Below are 20,990 nucleotides of genomic sequence, written 5' to 3'. Positions count from 1 at the left end.
AGCAATTGTATGAACAAGAGCCACATTCACTGGACTACATGTTTGGTCTTAGATTTACTGACCAATATTTCAAATATATCCGCATGAAGGTATGGATACACTTATACTTATTATCTTACAGTACGTGTCCAAAATCCCTCTCACCGGGGCAGAAAAAAAAGTAAAACCTGAAATACTCATGGTGGCAGTCAAAACACCACCATTTTTATTTCACAGTATATTGGAGCACATATTAACCTTCAATTAAAAAAAAATTGGATGAGTTAACTGCTCTGCCTTTTGGTGGTAATTCTGAAAATATGAAGTAATGTTTTTGAGCTAAAAAAATCGGTTAATTAACAACTGTTGACATCATTTTGGCTAACATAACAATGCAAGGGGAATAAAAGACATTACTATGGAAGCTATGTACTTGGATAGACAAGGGGTCAAAATATCATTCAAATATATTATGTGGTTTCTGAGTTATGAAGTTTTACCCTGTGCCCTGCACTCTGGAATTTGACTCCCACTAGCGCCACTTCTGAGCAAATATCTCAAACTTTGACTCCTCATATCTTGCAAACTATGAGAGTGAGAGAGGAAATATTTTTACATGGGTCATTAGATAGGTGATAGCAGCTAGTGACAAAAATTTCATTAAAATCAGAGTCGGTGGGTGTCATTTTGAAAATTTCTGGGTGATATGACGTGGAATGACCCTGGGAGTCGTTGCTTTACAGTTCTTGTTTTAAGGTCTGTTTACACCATGTAGTTACCTGTAAGTACCAGTTATTTTCTGAATAAATGAACCCATGAATGTACACAAGAATTCGCCTTGTAACCACACAACTTGTGTGAATGCATGAATAGAAAATAGAATCTGTTCTTATTTGGTCCATGCATTCATACACATATCATTCTGGTCCACTAAAATCGTTCATGCATTCACACATGGGCTGCTATTCTGGATAAGCAGTGTAATATGTAGCTGATGCTATTGCGTGGGTAATTATTGCAACGACCCCGTATTCTGAATGGAGGGTACTAATAATTTTGTTTGGAATAGCATCTGGCTATTTCTTGCGTGAGCTCTTTTAAAGCTCCACCTCTTCCCGTATGCAAAACTTTCTGAACAGTTTTTGCAACCAATGAAGGAGAAGATATTTTATATATTTTTCTGTATTTTACGGAATATTATTACACCCTAGTATTCTGAATGAAGGGGTGTAATAATTTTGTTTGGAATAGCACCTGGCTATTTCTTGCGCAAGCTATTTCAGACCATGGAATTCCGACCCTGCCTGGCGCGATTCTCTGCCCAGAATGCAGAAATGCACCCGTGCTAAGGATCTTTTGGAGAATTACGACTTCCGGATGGATTTCCGTCATTAATACTTGACACACAATAAAAGAATCGTTATGTAAAAAAGGCTTGTATTTTTACCGAGGTAGTAATCTTAAAGACTCTAGTTGAAATAGACTCTTCCATGTTATCTTGGAATCGTGCAGATTACTGAAAGGAGAAGAAAGTTTTGTGAGCCACATTTAAGACAAATTGGTACAATACTTATGTAACCAAAGTAGAAATCATTTGGGAAAAGGAGTAACTTAAGCCAAAACATAGAGTTCATGAATAAATTGAAAAAAAAACCTAAAACAAGCAACTTGCATTGCGTGTCCTTTGATTGATTTTCGTAGTAGTTATAAAAAATACTTCCACAAATATGTAAAATTCAAGTTACATTACCTGCTCACACTCACACATACGGTGTTTAAATGCCAATGCTTGTATGAATACATGATGGCAGAGCTCCTAACACACACAGGCACATGCGCATAATGACTCAATATCATGGTATGGGTCAGTGGGCATGGTAGGGGGCCGTATATAAATAAAATTTCCCCACATACTTATTATTTACAGAAGTTTAATGCTATCTCCATGAACAACATAATGCTATGTTCATCACTTTAAGGCAGATATTCTGGATAAGCGTTGCATGAAATAGCATATGCTATTCCGCGGGTCATTATTGCAACAACCCCGTATTCCGAATGAAGCGTAGTAATAATTTTGTTCGGAATAGCATCATGCTATTTCTCGAGTGAGCTATTTGGAAGCTCTGCCTCTTCCCGTATGAAAAACTTTCTGAACAGTTTTTGCTACCAATGAGGGAGAAGATATTTTGTATATTTTTCTGTATTTAACGGAATATTTACTTGCAATTATAAATAATTGCTTCATTTACATTTAAAAATTATATTAAAGCCTTGAATTCATATAATACCCTTTGAAAATCTCATTTAGGAAATCAGCCGTTTGTGTGTGCATCAGATGTGGTAGATTTCACAATGGCTTCAGACAGGTGGGTTAGGTCATAATTTCATATTTATAATGATGATTTATCAGGCGTTAATATTGAATCAATTACCTACATACGATCGGTCGTTTAACGTGAGATATATGCTATGTGAAATAATCTTTGAAAGCTAAATATGTTTGATTTTCTTCGTAACTGTGCTAGGCTTCGAAGTCTGTTGGTTGCATGTCAAAATAAATATGCATAAACTTTCATTGTATTGCTCATGACAATGTAGCTTTATTGTATGAACCAGAAGCTTTCGTTTCTAATGTTAGCTTTATATTATATGACACCCTAATTTCAGTATTCATACTCTGTTTAGGAAATGAAGTAGGTGGCAATGTCACATGCAGCTGTGCTTTCATGCATTATGATGGAATAATATCGGTCTTTCAGCTGCAGATGTGGAAAAAGCAGAGGGAGGTGATGGTGAATTTGAAGATAGATGGAACAGCTGTGAAAAAGTGAATCTCACAATAGGGTGGTTTCCTATTATTTTTTTATTGCCTAAATCGAAAGATTATTACTCCTGGAGTACTTATTTCACGCTTTTAGATTTTTAAATGACGATATCTATTTTTCGCGATTAAATGAAAAGTGAAAAATTTCAAGCGCGCGAAAACGCGACGCTTAAGTAGGAATGATGGGAAAAAGTCCATGCGACGCATTTCTGGTTCCCCCTCCTGCCTTGTGAGGTGACCTTGATCGAGGCTCTGAGCGCTGATAGGACGCAGGATGCTAGCGGGTAGCTGAGTACCTTGCTGGCTCGTAGCGCTTGGCTTTAAAAAGGTTTATTAATACCTTATTAAACGAAGAAAACTTTCCGACCTTAGCCAGTTTTAATAGGTGATTATTAAGACATGTTTCCCTGAGCTCTGCGCCTCATGCATGCATTGGTAACCTCAGACGATGTATAACTCCTATCTTCTCGTATAGAAACTAGGTCCCTGTGACGTCACGTGGAGTGGCATCGCATGGGCACCAATCTAGCTTTTTTCAAATGAGGATAAAAATGGACCATTGCCATTTGTCTAAACCGGTATTTCTAAAACGAAATAATTTGTATAATATGAATACACTAATGGTGGGTAACGAATCGCAATCAATGCCTTGCGTTTTCTTTGATGAAGGAAAGTACCCTATAGTGAATCATGTTGAAAGTGCTGTTGTGTCACTTACTATTGTTTTCGTATCAGCTGATTGTTATACATGATAGACTCTGAACTGCCGATAAACTGAATCTTAATTATGTGAAAAACTTTCTTGTCAAAAGAGGCAACTATTTGTACTGAATTCCACATGATAAATATTGCATTAGTGTTGTTCATGGATATTCCATTGAACGTTTGTGGTGAATCATACTTGTTCGTAAACTTTATTGGTGTTCCGAGAAATCATTTGTTTTTATACAAGTAATTCAAGTCAACTGACCGTGTTATAATTTCATAAATATTAAATTTTCATTGTAGAAGGTAGCGAATAGTGGGGAAAGTAATTTCGACTCATAGAATTTGTTTGTATATTCTGTCCAATTGAGGAAATTAACGGCTGATCAAAATGTATGGTATTATTATTGTAATATATGCTTTTCATTGAAAGCTATAGCTATTATTTTATTTGGCAAGTTAGTGAGTTAACTCAAGCTTGAAATTTTTCATTAATCGACCTGATAGCCCACATTGAGGATGTTTTCGTCGCACCTCTAAGTGTTGAAATAAAATTATGCATTATGTGAATGCTTTACAGAAAATTTGGTCTATTCATAGTAATTCTTTGCATTTACTGTTATTGTGTATGTACTGTCAATGAAGCAAGCTTCTGCTCCACATATTAAGCTCAAATGTTAATTTCTACCCAAGTCGCTTAACTAGTTGCATATTCATCACTTATGCTATGATTATTTAATTAAAATAAAGTAGATGTGATTTTAAATTTGGCTAATATTCCATTTTTCAATATGTGATTAGATTACTTAAACCTCAGAAAAACAATTCAACATCGCAATGCGCACGTTTTCTGGGGTGTAATACCAAAATGCCCAGCTTGGGAGATGGTAGAATGTTATTGCAACCCTACTGGGTGCCATTTGGTGTTCAGAATAGTGAATTGCAATGATGCTATACCTATTTCGAAAATTACGCCATCCGGTGTAATAAAAACACAGATTATACACGTTCTGAATACCGTTTTGCACCTTGGTTGCAATACACAATATTATTGCACCTTATGCCCGTTCTACACGCTCGGCTCAGCACCTAGGATCAGCCGTCCTGGTGGCTGATCTTGCCGTGTAGAGACGTTGCCACGGCTCAGCCGAGGGGGTCGGATCATCTCGCCTGGGACCCCCAGCTTAAGTTAAACGCTGCGCTGTTGTCATCAACTCTCTCTCACATGGCACGTGTATTTGGTTGCGTTTGGTTTTCTTCTGAGTGTGGTACATCTCACTGAGCTCATAGATGACAAAGTTAGCGGGGCGTGCTCGAAATAAGATTGTGGACGAGACCAACGTCCTTACTGGAATATTATAATACGTTCCCAGTGAACAAAAAATTTGAAAGTCTTTAACGTCGTCGCGTTCATGTCAGCATTTGCCATCTTCTTGTGGTCACCTTCATAGCCATTCCATTGATGATCCAAAACAGTCGTAATTTTTAATTAACGGATTTATAATGTACCAAATATATATTTAGGACTTTTTTCGATGTAAAAATTCTCTACTTAACCTGTAACAAAACATGAGGAAGTATTATCGCCCTAGCCGACGAAAAATCATCTGAAATATTCTAAATTCATCCCCTTCCGTACAAGCACGACAGATAATAACTCGGGAATACACTGATCTGCCAAAATAAATCCGTTAATTATCTGCTTTGCTAGAAATTTTTCCATAAAATGCTTTGGCACTCGCCGACTCTCAAGTGTTCTTAGACTTTCAGTTATTGCCATCAGATGGCGAGGGGTTGACTTAAGCCTCTCGTTAAGAATGGGTTCGCGCTGAGCAATTTGTCTGAGCTAAGCCGGATGAGCTGATCCGAGCATGTAGAACAGGCATTAGGGTGTTATATAGGCGAATAGTATGATTTAGTGAGTATGATGAGAATATGGTAGTAGTGAATAGTTTTTTGGTTTTCTAATTGTATTTATTTGGTAAATAGATTTTAAAACAAAATGTGCACTGACTAAAAACAGTAGTGCTCTAATCTTCACAGTTTGCTAATTGTTAGTTAAACAACACTTTTGATTATGATACAGGAAAAATTTAGATACAGCATAAAATCTATCAAAATCATTATTAATAAAAGCATTTTACATGTAAACACAAAAAATTGTAATAATTGGTCTGACAAAGTTAGTTATACCAATTCATTCCAATGTAGTTTATCAAAAGTGAAGCAAATATAAAACATGTAATTATAATATAACAACATATAATCATGTAACTAAAAAACTTAATTTTTATTCCACTTCCATAGGTATTTGTATTGTCTCTCATCTTTTCATAAGGAAAAGGAAAATAAATTTCAGAAAGTCTGCAATTTTTTTTTATAAATTCCATTATCTTCTAGAGTTCCAATTAAACTATGGAATTTGGAAGATGTTGTGCGCTAATGAAATGTAAGTAAAACATATTGCAAATCAATGGTCTCATTCAAAGACACCTTGAAATTAGAGAATTATGTGGTTTTTACGTAAGAGATACAATTGCTTAGAAAATGCAATTGTCTCGTTGTCTTGCCGGAATTTCTGTTGTTTTTGCATTACACTAGTCCCAGCCTTAGACTGTCTCCAGTGAGTGTCTAAAATTTGCATTTCAGGTAAGTTTTTTCATTTTTGTTTATAGTTTTGCAGGTGGGAAACTATTTAGGAGGAAGGGATATGGTTTGGGAGGAATACTGAATTAGGGGTTCTGTGTTTTTGTATTGCGTCCGGTGCGTAATTCCAAAGATTGATTATTTCTTCGTTTTCGGTTTTACTGAGTGAGTTTCAAAATTATATTAAATATTCTTTTAGTTCATGAAGGATCAGAGTTATGCACAGGCCCTTGCAGATGTCTCTGTTTCTGATGAACCAGGGAGCAGCAGCAATTTTTCTGATGAGAATATTCTTGGTTTTCTGTTTTCTGGATTTTAGATAAATGAGTCTCAGAAGCCATCAGCCATACAGGTGACGCGTAAGTCAGTAACGGTTTAACCCTAATACGGGCAACATATTTTTCTGACGTAATCGGGCAAGGTGAGTCCAATGGACTCTTTTAACTTTTGATTTTAATTTGAACTATTAAACAGTGAAAAATATTACTTTTCTCATCAATTTGTACATATTGGGCACTATAGAATCATTTAACATAAAATGGATTGATTATTTGTTTAACAAAAGTTTTACATTACTTAATTATTTCATACATAGTCAAACAGCAAGTACAGTGGACTAATGACTAATTCTTTCTGTTTTCACTTCATAAAACACCAAATATTTATCATTACATGTACATAGTGATAATTTTACATTATTTTAACAATTCAAACCAAATATTTGTAAAATGCACTTTACTTTTTACATTTCGTGCAAACAGACTCACCTTGCCCGGATTTGTGGGAATTCAGGGATAAAATTATTTCTAAGTTACTTTAATTCCAAAAGAAGTTTGAATTACTCTAATTTATAGGAAATATACAATTAGATGAAGTAAAAAATTTACAACATGCTGACATTTCAATAACGTAATAAAATTATCAAAAATGTGATGCGATGAGTCCAAGAGACTCATCTTGCTCGTATTAGGGTTAACCATTGTCTTATAGAGGATGAGTTTTGTTTTGAGAGACAGCTTACATTTTTTTTGTAGCAGTGGACCTAGGGCAGCTGCTACAACTTTGGCCTTAGCTGTGAAGCTGGTGATGTGATGATTCCAAATGAGTTTTTATCAAAGATGACTCCTAGGAACTTGGCTGTTTTTTTCCGTTTGATTTCTTTCTTTCTGTAGTAAATAGGATTTCCAGTTCTGGCTTTTGGTCTACGACTAAAGGTCATGTGGATGCATTTATTCGGATTCGTGGTGAGTTCCCATGTATCGGCCCATTCTTCGTATGCGTCAATCTGCCACTGGAGAAGTTCTGCAGTTGTTCTAGGGTTTGAACCATGGGCGATGAAGGTGGTGTCAAAAGCGTAAAGAAGAGCTTCGGTGCCGGGAATTTAGGGAAGGTCATTTACAAAGAGGTTGAAAAGGATTGGAGAAAGGATGGTGCCTTGCGGAACACCAGAGGAAATAGGGAAGGTTTCAGAAGAGGCTTGGTTCAATTTGATGAAGAAGGTTCTGTTGGAAGTGAAGGATTTGATGAGTTTCTGAAGGTAAAGTGGAATAGGTAGAAAGGATAGTTTCAGAAGAAAGCCCAAGGTTCAAACCCTGTCAGAGGCTGCTTCCAGGTCCAAGAGGACTGCTTGGGTAATTAGACGGGCGTTGAAACCAATGGTGATTAATTTGGTGAGCCATAGTATTAGGTGGGTTGTTGCAGTTTTAGCACGGAAACCCGTTTGTTCCGGCCTAATGCTGTTTTCCAGGGACAAGTCCTAAGAAGAGTGGGAGGGAAGAGAAGCCTCATGAAAACATTAAGAAGAAGAAAGAACAACCTCATAGGCCACATCTTGAGACATGATGGCCTGAGGAAGACAATCGTCGAAGGACAAGTGGAGGGCAAGAACGGAAAAGGAAGACCCCGAGCAAAATATATGGTACAAGTAAAGGGAGATGTGAAAGAGAAGAAATACGTAGGTGTGAAAAGATAAGCTGATAGGAGAACTGAGTGGAGAGCTGCGACAAACCAATCCTAGGATTGTTGACCAGTGATGATGATGATGATGAGGTGGTATTATAGGCGGTTATGAATTAGATTTACAAATAATTTTGACAGGGTGCAGAGGAGATAAATGGGTTTGTAGGATGAAGGGTTTGATGCAGGTTTTTGTGGTTTCAGGAGCATGGTGACCTTTGCTCGTTTCCAGGCTGTGGGAAGTAATGTGGAAAAGGAAATTAAAGAAAATGACTAGGAATGAAATGGTGGAGTTGGAGAGGTTTTTCAGGAGTTTGTTGGAAATAGCATTGGGGCCGGGTGCAGATTTGCTTTTTAGTCCTCCAATGGTGTCGTTCAATTCTTTGATTCAGGTCAATGCTGGCTGCTCAATTGGACAGTAACTCAACCTCAGCCGGTGTTTTTCTGCATTGTCTTCAAGATCGGAGACAAGGCTGTTTGTAAAACGGGCTTTCAGCATTTCCGAAACAATTGTGGCTTTTTCCTGATCCGTAGATGCCTTCTGATCCGTAGATCCGTTTTCCCCGGTTCTGAGTGGTGGAGTCTGATTGTGTGGGCTTTTGAGAGCTCTTGCCATTTTCCAGATAGAGTTGTCTTCTGTTGACTGGGAAGCTTTTTTCTTGTCCCAGCGGCTTTGTCAGTGGAGCTTCAAAAAATGATTCAAGCGGTTGTGGTGTTGTTTGAAGTAGTTGTGATTTTCTTTGGTATGCAGCAGTTGCCAGTGTTTTCTGGCTCTGTTGTGTTCCTTTATAGCATTTAAGATTTCAGGAGGCAGAGTTTCTGGATCCCTGGTTTGTGGAATTACGTATTTTGATGCTTTTAAGTGCAATCTCGGATGGTGGCAGTAAGTTCTTCCACACAAAGGTCGGCATCCAAACGTTTGGGCATCTGAACGGTTTTACAGAGGAAGTTTCTTAACTTTATAAATGTTGTTGGCTACAAGGCAGCTGTAAACAAAATGAGTCAAAGAATAAGATTTTATTCATTCTTTTAACTGTGAAAATTATAGCCATTGATCGCATTGTAAGGTTATTTAAAAAGGAAATTTATTAACCTCTGCATGGCCCCAATATTCTCTCTATCATTGCCGTCATGTTATTTGCAGTGAAAGTCCCACTAGAAGGCCTCTCAGGGCTCCATAGGGCTATCGTCATGTACCCTAACTGTGAACCCCAGATACAGAGTATATTCCTGCCAAATTTTGTTTCATTCAGTTCTTTACTTTTTGAGCGATCAATTGACAGACGTACACTACTCAATGTTTATATATGTAGTCGTGTAGATGAGATGGTAAAAATCCTGTATCATCAATGTTAGGAGCTTTCACTTAAATGTGTTGATTTTGATGGCAGGGAAGTGGTTTACTTGTTACTTTCTCTTTAAAATAGAGTATGTGCACATTTTTGGGAAGTGATCTTAAAAAAGAATTTACACCTCAATTAGGCTAAATTCCGAGTCTGAGAATAGAGAGGTACTTTTTAAGCGAGATATTAATTATTAAAATTTGCAAAATTAATGATGCGCTGAAACACCAGTCGGCCATATTCTCAAGACTGTGACGTCATTTTGTTCGACGTGTTCTCAGGCATTCCTTGTTCTTTAGGGTGAGCCCCTCTACAGCGTATACTGAGCTTGGAAAGAAGCCATGGAATGCCTTATGAACTAGATTTAAAGAGTGTACATGCCATCATCTACATCTTTTAATTCATTTGTTTCTCGGTTACGCTGACGACAAGACTCTATCAACTTTTCTACCTCGAACTACCTATTCGTATTTCTTACTCCTCGGTTCTCGCATTTGCGTTCGTTTGCAGATTTATAGTGACATTAAAATTAAGAGACACTTAAACAGTGATGATCCTTGAAAATAGTACGACTTAATTCGTGAAAACTAAGTCACTAATTAGTAACTAACTTAGTAACTGTACCCGTACTACTAACTAAAAAACGGAAAATTAATTTTCGATAAAAAGTGATAGTTTGGGTATTCAAAATGTTTGTAATTTAATTCCAAACACAGTGATGCTAATATTTTCCAAATCGGATGTGAAATAAGCTCATTATTACGTATCACAAGTCGGGACTACTTTTTGGAAATGCACCGCGCGGAGGGATTCCTCGATTAATGGATAGTCATAACCGGTCATAACAAGACACTTGTACCTTGAAAACCAATAAACTTATGCTGTGAAGAAATATAAAATGAACCAATTATTGAATTGTGCTAACAAATGCTTCGAGAAGCATATTGAAACCGAATGAATGAAAAGTAATCGTCTGATCAAACTATCAAACATTTGATTTCCAGCCCGAGAGATTTCCGTCATTCATCCGGACCAAGTTTTCAATGACCTTTTTTAGATATACCTCACAAATGCTATTCATAAACCTCAACCAAGCAAATGTACATCTGACTGACATATCTATGTTAGCGAACTGAAAATAACTTGTAGAAACATTGAGATAATCAGAACTCCGCTTTTGAATACATTAATTCTACGGAAGAACAAATACGTCGACTAAAAGTGCGTTTTTTTTAAGAAATGAAGATCAGATTACTGCTTAAACTGGACCAAAATGTAACTTCAGTTATTTGTGCTTACGTTTAAAACCTTAAATAGCCCAGAAGAAGAAGAACCCAGCTCAGTAACGGCAATTTAATAATTAACTATGGATATTCATCCAGTCACCACGGGCCATAACTGAATATGAAAAATTATTTTTCGCGAGTCAGTAGGTTAAATAATAATAGAATAGAAAATAGTTAAATAGATAAATTAAATTATGATCGGTATTTGAAATGACAATAATACAAATATCGATAGTTATCTACCTACCGGCACTTTTATTTCCGTAAACCTTCGTATCGTGCTAACAAACTTTTGGCCAATTACCTACTGTAAACAATCTTACTTAATTCACTTATGTTAGACCTAATTTCCGATGAGGTTTCCCGTCCATTTCTCTTTATTATGAATGAGACAAGACAACAAAAAAGCTCCAGTTCAACATTAAAACTTCGTGCCGAGGCATGTAGGTATAGTCCAACCACAGTCTAAACAAACAGTCATGTTTAGACTGTGGTCCAACATAATCAGCACGGTCAATCATTGAAGCATCCACCTTCGGGATATTATTTGAAGAAACCCTCGCGAAACCTGATTCTATGATAAGCACTTAAATGTATTTCCCTTTACACAGATCAGATCCACCAACTTTTTCCAATGCACACGTAGTTTATTGAAGCATAAACACGATCATAACACGATAAACACCTTGCACGCTGATGAGATAGACCAGAATGACGTCACATACCGAGGAGCCAATAGATGAGCGTTTTCGTCTGCCTAATATCGTTGCGAAAACAATGCATATTAAATAGTAATTATTAAACAAACTAAGCAACAATTAATGCTGTTAATCGAAAGTAATGATATTTACGATACACTTTACCGAATAAACTGCATTTCAATCGTATTCCTCCCGAGTGCACATACTCTATTGAGGGAGAGAAGGTAGCTGGTGACAGGTTTGGGTCTGCTACTGACACGAAGGACTGCATGTAGGCTCTGAAGTGCTTTCAATTGCATCTGCATTGGAGTTGCAATTAAAGGCACTTCGCAGCTTGCAGGCTGTGTACTACTCACTAAAATATGTATTCCTGTTCCTTACTGCAAACCACCCAAAGCCTATATCTTTGTAGTTTATTTCCTCTTCTATGGTAAAAATGGAGGCGAATGACCTTCAGTAGTGAAAGTGTAAATATATTTGTTCCTATGGGTAGTCACTCAAAGATATATAACTATCAGTTGGGCGACTGAACTAATTGTACGATAAAAGGCAAAAATCCTAACCATGCTTATCTATTTTCATGCTAGCAAATCTAAGCTTTACAAAACCGCTTATCTTCTGACAGAAATATCACACGCCACATGGAGTAAGCCTACAGTGATCAGTGTCTATTCTAGTGCTATAAAAATATAGGTCAGTACAATTTAAGGCAGTTTCTTTTATGTGCATAGTGAACAATTATAGGTTTAAAGCATATTAAATAAAAGAAATAAATGCATATTATATTTTAATATATAAATGATTCTTCGTTAAAACTTTCGCGGGTGCTCGTCATGTTGAATTAAAACTTTTGGGCTATGTCGCCGCGTCAGAAAGCGACCAGCATCGGTCGGGAAACGTTGGGGCCACCCAAAATCTGACGCGGCGACATAGCCCAAAAGTTTTAATTCAACATATATAAATGATGTTACTTTCTATTCATACACATCGTATTTTTAATATATGTTTAATAATAAACAGTTTGCTGAAAAAATAATTTCAATTTTTGTTGAAAAGTGAGTATTACTGGAAAAATTAGTTCTTTAATAATATTAAATCTACATATATAAAAAATAAATGAATAATAATTATTTCAGTTTTCACTTCTGTCGGCCAGTCCCACAACTGCCCCGTTTTTTTTGTGTATTTAGTAGTGAAGATTGTTACCCTCAATTTCCATATTAAGTGCAAGCTTCTAACTAGAGAAGAATGGGAATAAGATACTTCACATGACCTTGATATTCCAGGGGTGTATGGTGTGAATTTTTGATTTGAATTGCTGTGATTTGAAGGCCTTCTCGTGGCCCCAAGGATGTTTTGATAAAGCCATAATAGCATGAATTGAGTCTGCCAAGAGTCTTCTCGCCCAATTTTGTTGCTAACGGCCATGTAGTTTTTGAGTGATTGATTTACAGACACATTTCAATATTCTATATTATATCTACTGTATAGATACCTTTTTCTCAACTTATTTGCAACCAAACTCTACAAATGAGGTACCAAAATGCACAGAAATGATCAGAGAACATGCGACGGCATATCTTACTTCCTAAATGTTGCTATTGTTTCCTAAAATTGGTTTTTAAATAATAAAAAAAAACAAAAACCGGTAAATATTCCTGACACTAACGGCGCACAAACTGATACATTTGTTGATTTGCAACAATATCTCGCATTCTTTAAATAACTTTTATTGAAATGCGGCTGATTCCACATTCAAGTCTCCTGTTGATACGTAAGTATGAGTCAACATGTGCATTTAACAGAGGATAGTGTAATTACTTCCAAAGTTGTGTTTAAAGAGGTCCTATGACCTCAATTTGTGCATGAATATTCGAATTAAATTTGTACATAAGACCCTGCCTTTTTTTTCTACATTTTAAAATTAGAAACGCGCCTATCCCTCTGTGGACCTGCATTGAAAAGAGCGGGGAAAGCACGCTGGGAGTGGGCGCAGCACGCTCGTTTAACAACATAGATAAGATGTCAAAAATCCTGTTTCTTAATATTAACTGCATTCCTTATTTGTTGATTTTGATGGAGTTGAGTTGTTTATCAGTGTTACTCTCTCTGCAGAGTGTTGAAGGGGAGGAGGCAGCTGATGATAATTTGAGGTCTTCTCCTGAAAAAAAGGACTGCATTCGAGATGTGATTGTAGGCACTTCAGAGGTAGCATGCTCAGTCCAACCAACTGAAATATTCATTCCTGTGCCAGACCTCCAACTGCCCACAACCGATATGTTGGTAAGATTTATTCTCATATACTTTAAAATCTGAGTGGAAAGATTAATTCCTTTAATTTTAGTTGTATTACCCAGTATATTATTTGTGAGATGAAAATGGATTTGCCTGGCATAAGTATATGCATTTCTCTGGGGTGTATTCTTTAATATTACCACCTTTAGTTGTATCATAGAAGGCAAAAAGTCTAATCATACTTATCAATTTACTAATAATTCAATCTAAGTTGTACAACACTGCCAAGGCCATGAATTGAATGTTGCACAACCTGTGTAGTAAGCCTATGGTGAACTCTACCAATTCTACTTACAAGCTAATAGTCTTAGCTGTAACATGGCTTGGTCTCAAGATTGTTATCTATTTGTTTAAGCAATCTTCCTCCTTAACCTCATTAAGGAAACTTGCCTAATTATAAGCATGGAAAATCGAAAAAGAATACAGTTACCGATATATATACATCTCATATAAGTAATCATCTCCAAGTTTATATTAAATTGGATTTTTGACCATTGTGCAATATCAACTTAATTGGTATGCATGGCTGTGAAATAGCCCGTCATCATATGGTGCACAGAATTTAAATTATACTGCCAGAAATGCATCTCCCACTTACCATGGCACTTTTTAGGACCTTATCTGTAGTGTGTAGTGGGGGTGCCTATTATAGTTACAAATATTAGGTGGAAAGAATTTTTTGTGGGCAACCCCTGATTCCCTTTTAAGAAGAAAAGTATTTCATGAGCCTCTCAGCCAGTTGTGGCTTTATTGAAGTCCTTTCTCCCTTATGTTGCCATCCGTGATAAACCGTGGGGGCCTGACACGTAGTACCATAAGAGTTGTGACAATTGCCGGTTGAATATGCATTGTGATCTGCACTGTCACCTGACCAGCAAAGGTTTAATTTGCAGCAGTCCAAGGGAATTTTTTCACATGGCAATTCATGTGTATTTTATCAGTGATAGGAACTAAAATACAATGAGAGAACTGTTTTTGTGAGCATCTTATCCTTATTTGCTCATGGAAAGGAAGATAATTTAACAATGGTGTACTTAAAGTGTTAATGCTGCATTAAGCTTCATGGTAGAGTACAATTTCATGTTATATTTGCAGAAATTCTATCCACCAACAACTCAAAATCTGTGCACATAATCGAGAGTTTATTCTGTTACAAATATCAGGAGTGAATGGATATCTCTGCTCTCATTTCCATGCTGTAGACATTTCTGTGAACCATTTATAACACATCTTATATGACAACATAAATCCAGCTTCTACACAATGGAATGGGGCCCCTTTTACGCTCTCTCTTTACCAATAATGCTGTAAATACTCTTTTCATTGCTGGCATGCAAGCCTAATTCTAATTCTTGGAGTAAGGATATGAGAAAAAGAGGGGAAGCTGGCATCCACTCTTGTAAACACATGTGCCAGTCATATCCATCAAGTGAGTTTGGGGAATGTCCTCACCAATGAGCCTCAAAGGAAAATTTAAGCACTTATCCTTACATCCTTACTCTATGTAGTTCTGATGGTTAAAAATTTTGATGTTAGCAGTTTGTTTAGGACATATATGCTTCTACTACTTTTAACCCTTAACCAGTGATGTGCAATTCTTGTTACAATACCGGTGACATGCGGTCTGAGAGACCGCAACAAATAAAAAATTCATAAAATATTGCTACGCCATTTTTATTGTTTTGTTTAATTTTTCTTTGGATGCTTAACTATTTTAAAACTTCTATTAAAATTTTTACACTCCCAATACAAACCAATTTGTCATAAAAAATTGTGATTTGAAGCAGGATCAAAAAACTGATGCCAAAAACACTTGAGTTGTAATTATTATATTTATCTATCAATATTTCGCCAGATTCAAAAAAGGCCTTAAATGTTAAAGTTGGAAGGCTAAGTAGTAAGTAGCCATGAAATTTATCCCGCTTATTCCTTTTCTTGATGCAATCTTAGTAAGTGAGGTGCGGTCTCACAAACCGCTAATCCAGTTCAATTGCAAATTTACAGAAATTAATAAAAGGAACGTTAAATTTTAAGAGTGGGATGTCCTTGTTATGCAAAAATATGAAGCTAACGAGAATTATAGATATTTTGAAATCTTAATTTTAAAAATATTCATAATTTTAGAAACGCAGCGGTCTGTCAGACCGCACATCACCGGTAAAGGGTTAATATTATTATTGAAAATAGGTTATAATTATAAGGACTATTTTGAGTGACATTCTACATTCTCTTAAAGTGTCATGTAAAAGTGGAGAACGAGGACCTGCTAAGGGAAGGGAATTTTGTAGTGCAACATACACCAGCACAAAATGGGATTGAAAGTAATGCCATAGACCCCTTGGCAAGCGATGACTTGGTGAGTGTGCTCTTGCAGTGTTTAGCGCAGTTTTGCTATTGCACAAATTCATTTCTCAGTGGAACATTCGTTGGATGACTGAGCAGAAAAACACAAACTTTTCCCTCGCTTGATCAAATGTGAAAAGTACTAAAGGGCTTTGTATTTCATTAAAAAAAATTGCTCAAAGTGAGCGATTCATTATTATTGAAACTTCGCACGCCATGGACGTAATATTGCATCCTGCTAATCCTTCTGAGGATTGCTGCGGACGTAATATTACGTCTTTCCGTTTAATTGGCTTTGTATGAGTGAATCTGTAATATTTCGCCTGTGGTACTTTTCCAGTTTACTGCTTAGGGGTTCTGCTTTTTCAAAAATCAACTGCTTGATGGAAAAAGAGTGAACTTTATGTCTTGAGGACGAAAAGTCCTCTGTAGCTACCGGCATCCTCATCTTAGGCCACTTCGTGTGAAAATTCTTTTGCTCGTTGAGAGTGCATTGACCCTTTTTGTCATCCAGGATTTATAATACTTTGCTTGGAACAATGATTTTTCATGATTTCCATGCTTTAAATAGTTCAAATTGAGGGTATTTAAAAAATCATTATGCATGTTATGGCGGTACATCATATGTTGCAACTTTTTTATTTAAAAAAAAACAGTAGGTTTTCATTGTTAAACTACATATTTTAAAATTTGTAATGAATGTTATTCAACTCATTCATAAAAAAGAGCAAAGTCCATTTTTATTGAAATGCACATCGATATAAATATATTTTAGATGCTAATGTTTTAGAAAAGGTGCGAATATAGTAAAAATGGCTGGATTTTTCTGTGGGGCTGTAAATATAGCAGCCGGCACTCAAAGTTTTAACAGAATAGGTGCATTAAAGCACCATAGGAGCCCTCGTTGGCTCAGTTGGACAAAAAAGAGCTATCATGTTAGAAATTTCATTGAAGTTGGTCACAAAAATCTCGGGCATAGTTGCATTTGACCAGGATGAGTATTCTGTGATAAAAGAGGAGGTTTTACCTTTATCATTATTATTTGTATATTGTGGAGTGACACGCAGCATTCTCTTCCAGTTTCGTGTAAAAGAGGAGAACGTAGACCCCCTTAGAGATGAGAATGGTGAAGTGCTGCATGGGACAGCTCCAGATGGATTTGAAAGTGATGCCATAGACCCATTGACAACTGATGCCTTGGTGAGTCAACACTCTATCCTTGTTTAGCACAGTTTTGCTGTGATGCAATCCATTCAACCGTGGAAAATTCCCAACCGCACTTCACAAACAACCTTTTCCCTGACTTGATTAAAAGTGAACTAGTACTGATGAGCTGTGTTGTAAATGAGCAAATCATTCAAAATGAACCACTCATTGTAATCAGCAACAAGGTGCATTCAACTGCTCTAGGTGCTCACATTTGAGAGTGGTGCCACTTCACAGCACAGTTGGCATTTTAGTGATAGTAGAAACACGTTGCTCATTTTGGATCAGCGCAGAGCAGAAGGGAGGAAAACGATTGAGAGTCAAGATGCCCACTGCTGCATCCAGTACGCTCTCACAGAGTGATCATGATGTCAGTATCGCCGAGAAACGTGCAGCTGAATACACCTGATGATTTGAATCATGATTCCCTCATTTAATAGTTCAGAAAGAACTAAATCATTCAGTTTGAGTGATTTATCCTAATCAAGTTAAGTTTGCTGTGCTTGTTGGATTGCTAGAGAATAGGATTTTGCAGCCAATAGCTTAGTACACCTAACAGGGTTCCCACTCAACCAAGAAAACCTGAAAACCGTGAACAAGCCGTGAATTTCGTCTACAGTGAAAAAACTTGGATAGCCGTGAATTTCGTCATAAAACATTTAAAAAATCTCTCAAACGTGATTGTAGAACAATGATAGACGGGTTAAAAGAAAAAAAACGATATTTCAATCATGTTTCAAGGTCATTCGCGTGAGGGCAATGTCCACGAATTTATCTGTACACGTGTATTTGAAAGTGTAATTATTAATAGGGAAGTTTCCTTCATCAAAGAAAACAAAAGGCATTGATTGCGATTCGTTACCCACCATTAGTGTATTCATAATACACAAATTATTTGGTTTTTGAAATACCGGTTTAGACGAATGGCAAGGGTCAAATTTTATCCTCATTTGAAAAAGGCCAGATTGGCGCCCATGCGATTCCACTCCGCATGACGTCGTAGGGACCTAGTTTCTACACGAGAGGATAGGAGTTATACATCGTCTGAGGTTACCAATGCATGCATGAGGCACAGAGCTCAGGGAAACATGTCTTAATAATCACCTATTAAAACTGGCTAAGTTCGGAAAGTTTTCTTCGTTTGATAAGGTATTAATAAACCTTTTTTAAGCCAATTGCTACCATCCAGCAAGGTACTCAGCTATCCGCTAGCATCCTGCGATGTATCAGCGCTAAGCCTCGCCTCAAGGTCACCTCACCGGGCGGGAGGGGGAACCAGAAATACGACGTACGGAGATATTTCCCGGCATTCATACTTAAGCGTCGCGTTTTCGCGCGCTTGAAATTTTTCACTTTTCATTTAATCGCGAAAAATAGATGTTGTCATTGAAAATCTAAAGGCGTGAAATACGTACTCCAGGAGTAATAATCTTTCGATTAAGGCAATAAAAAAATAATAGGAAACCACCCTATTGGTCGGTGCGCCATGACAGCACATTGACCTTAAGCCTGCGATTGGAAGACGTTAACCCTGGCAAAAAATCAGGCACTACTTCTTCACTTCCCTGCTCCCTCCATTTTCCCACTCGCACCCTTTTAGCCGGACATGAATTTTGCTATTGTCATGAGAGAAAGCACTGTCATTGATGCATTTGCATTCAAAGTATCTGTCGCATTTGTTACATTTTTAGTTAACGTGTGGCCGATGATTGTTACGTAATCAATATTTCTGCCTAAAAAGCCCTGTCTGCAAACCGTGAATTTGATGACATTTAGACCGTGAAAACCTGGAAAAAACCGTGAATTTTATAATGTAGATAGAGTGGGAACCCTGAACAAATATAGCTCTTTCCTAATGAGGGATATAAGTAGTGTAAAAATGAGGATACTGGGACAGTCGCCATCTTGGATTCTCCGCCATCTTGAATTTTTCCTCGAAGGTGCTGCCATCTGGCAAAACAAATGAATATCGAAAATCTAAACGTCTCGTGGATGAACTGAGGATACTGGGACAGCCACAATCTTAGTGATGATGGTCTGAGGGTGTAGAGGTCAAGTGATAAATTAAAAGAATGGATAACAATAATTATTTATTTTCATAATATTAATACAATTCATCAGTCTGCGTTGCAAAATCTCTCACATCCTTAAAAATTTTATTTCCCCCTAAAAAAACTTCTTGCTGCGTTGGCCATGCTCGCACATTTGGAACACTTAATTTTGTATGCACCACTCGCGACTTCTTAGAGGATGAGAAACTGTAGAGGCATTCGTTATGAGGGTATCTGTATTCTCCGGTCTGGGAATAATTGTTCATGGAAAAAGTATATATTAAATACTTTTCCCACAGGTACACGTAAAAGGAGACTTGAAGTGGCAGACAACAGAATTGAACAGATATCTGCGGTGAACCTTCTTGAGTAAACAGTTTAATGAAATTATGGGGAATCTGCTCATCAATAAAACGGGATGGGATAGGGAGGGATCGACAAAGGTTTTTCAGTGATGAATCTTCTACTGGGTGAATTTCATAAATGGAATGCACAAGAGACTTAATCGAAATCATTTTCAAACTCAGTGGGGTAAACTTCACTTTAGCCGGCCTGCATTCTGTGAGTATCTTGCTCACAAATGCGTTGAATTTCTGAAATAAGTGAGGAAAGAGAAATGAATTAAATTGTTTTTCAAACTTATTTCTCCATATTCCCACTTATTTTCCTCTCTTTCCAATGGGAATACTGAGACAGTCACAATCTTGGTGATGATGGTCTGAGGGTGTAGAGGTCAAGTGATAAATTAAAAGAATGGATAACAATAATTATTTATTTTCATAATATCAATACAATAATTCTTCAGTCTGCGTTGTGGCATCTCTCACATCCTTATGTATTTTTTTTTCCCACAAAATTTCATGCGGTGTTGTCCATGGTGGTACTTTTTGGAAAATTGTATATTTATGTGCGTTTCTTCGATTCCTCGACAATTTATAACACATGAGGCATTCATAATGGGGATATAAGTCTAGACCGGTCTGTGAATAATTATTAATGGAAAATGTATAAATGAAATAACTTTCCCACAAGTGTTGATAATATGAGAAACTCATTGGAAGGCAACAGTATTGTACCAATATTTGCGGAGGACCATCTTGAGAATACAGAGACATGAGTATTTGGGAAAATATTTTGTCAAAAAATCTGAAGGGGATGGGAAGGATTTGGCAAAGGTTCTCTATCCTTGGTAACGAATCTTCTTCGCGAACTTTATGAATGCATCGCACAACAGCGTTGACCGAAAGCAACTGCAAATTTAGTGGGCAAAACTTCACCATAGCTGGCCTGCACAATGCGGTCGTCGTATTCACAAATGTGATCAATTTCTGAAATAATCAGCGGAAAGAGAGGAATATGAGTAGGAATTTGAAGGAATAAAATTTCAACAAAAAAAGATTGAATATGTTATATATTTTTCAAGACAAATTATGAAAAAAAGAGGAACAGAAAAAACAATGAACATCGAAACTAAATTGAAACAAAATCAAATAAAATGAAAAATATTCACAAATCTCTCAAAAAAATCAGTTTTAGGAACAAATCACATATTTAGGAATTCAAGAAATAATATAAAAATTAAAGACAATAAAAATAATTGTATCATGATATTAAAAAATATGAAAAAACAAAAAAATATTAACTGAAAAAAC

At 36.7% G+C, this 20,990-nt stretch overlaps 1 protein-coding gene across 1 annotated transcript in view; it reads left to right on the top strand.

Moving 5' to 3' along the window:
* The window catches only part of LOC124172323, a 59,198-nt gene that overhangs the window by 4,974 nt on the left and 33,234 nt on the right, over window positions 1-20,990 (top strand). The window contains exons 2-4 of the mRNA XM_046551766.1: window positions 13,559-13,726; window positions 15,975-16,094; window positions 17,162-17,281. Coding sequence (XP_046407722.1) covers window positions 13,721-13,726; window positions 15,975-16,094; window positions 17,162-17,281 — 246 coding nt within the window. The 5' untranslated portion in view covers window positions 13,559-13,720. The remainder of the gene's footprint in view (window positions 1-13,558; window positions 13,727-15,974; window positions 16,095-17,161; window positions 17,282-20,990) is intronic.

Source organism: Ischnura elegans, assembly GCF_921293095.1.
Source record: "Ischnura elegans chromosome 13 unlocalized genomic scaffold, ioIscEleg1.1 SUPER_13_unloc_1, whole genome shotgun sequence".
NCBI classification, from domain to species: Eukaryota; Metazoa; Arthropoda; class Insecta; order Odonata; family Coenagrionidae; genus Ischnura; species Ischnura elegans.
Note: the sequence above shows the minus strand (reverse complement) of the source record. Positions and strands in the feature narration are given on the sequence as shown.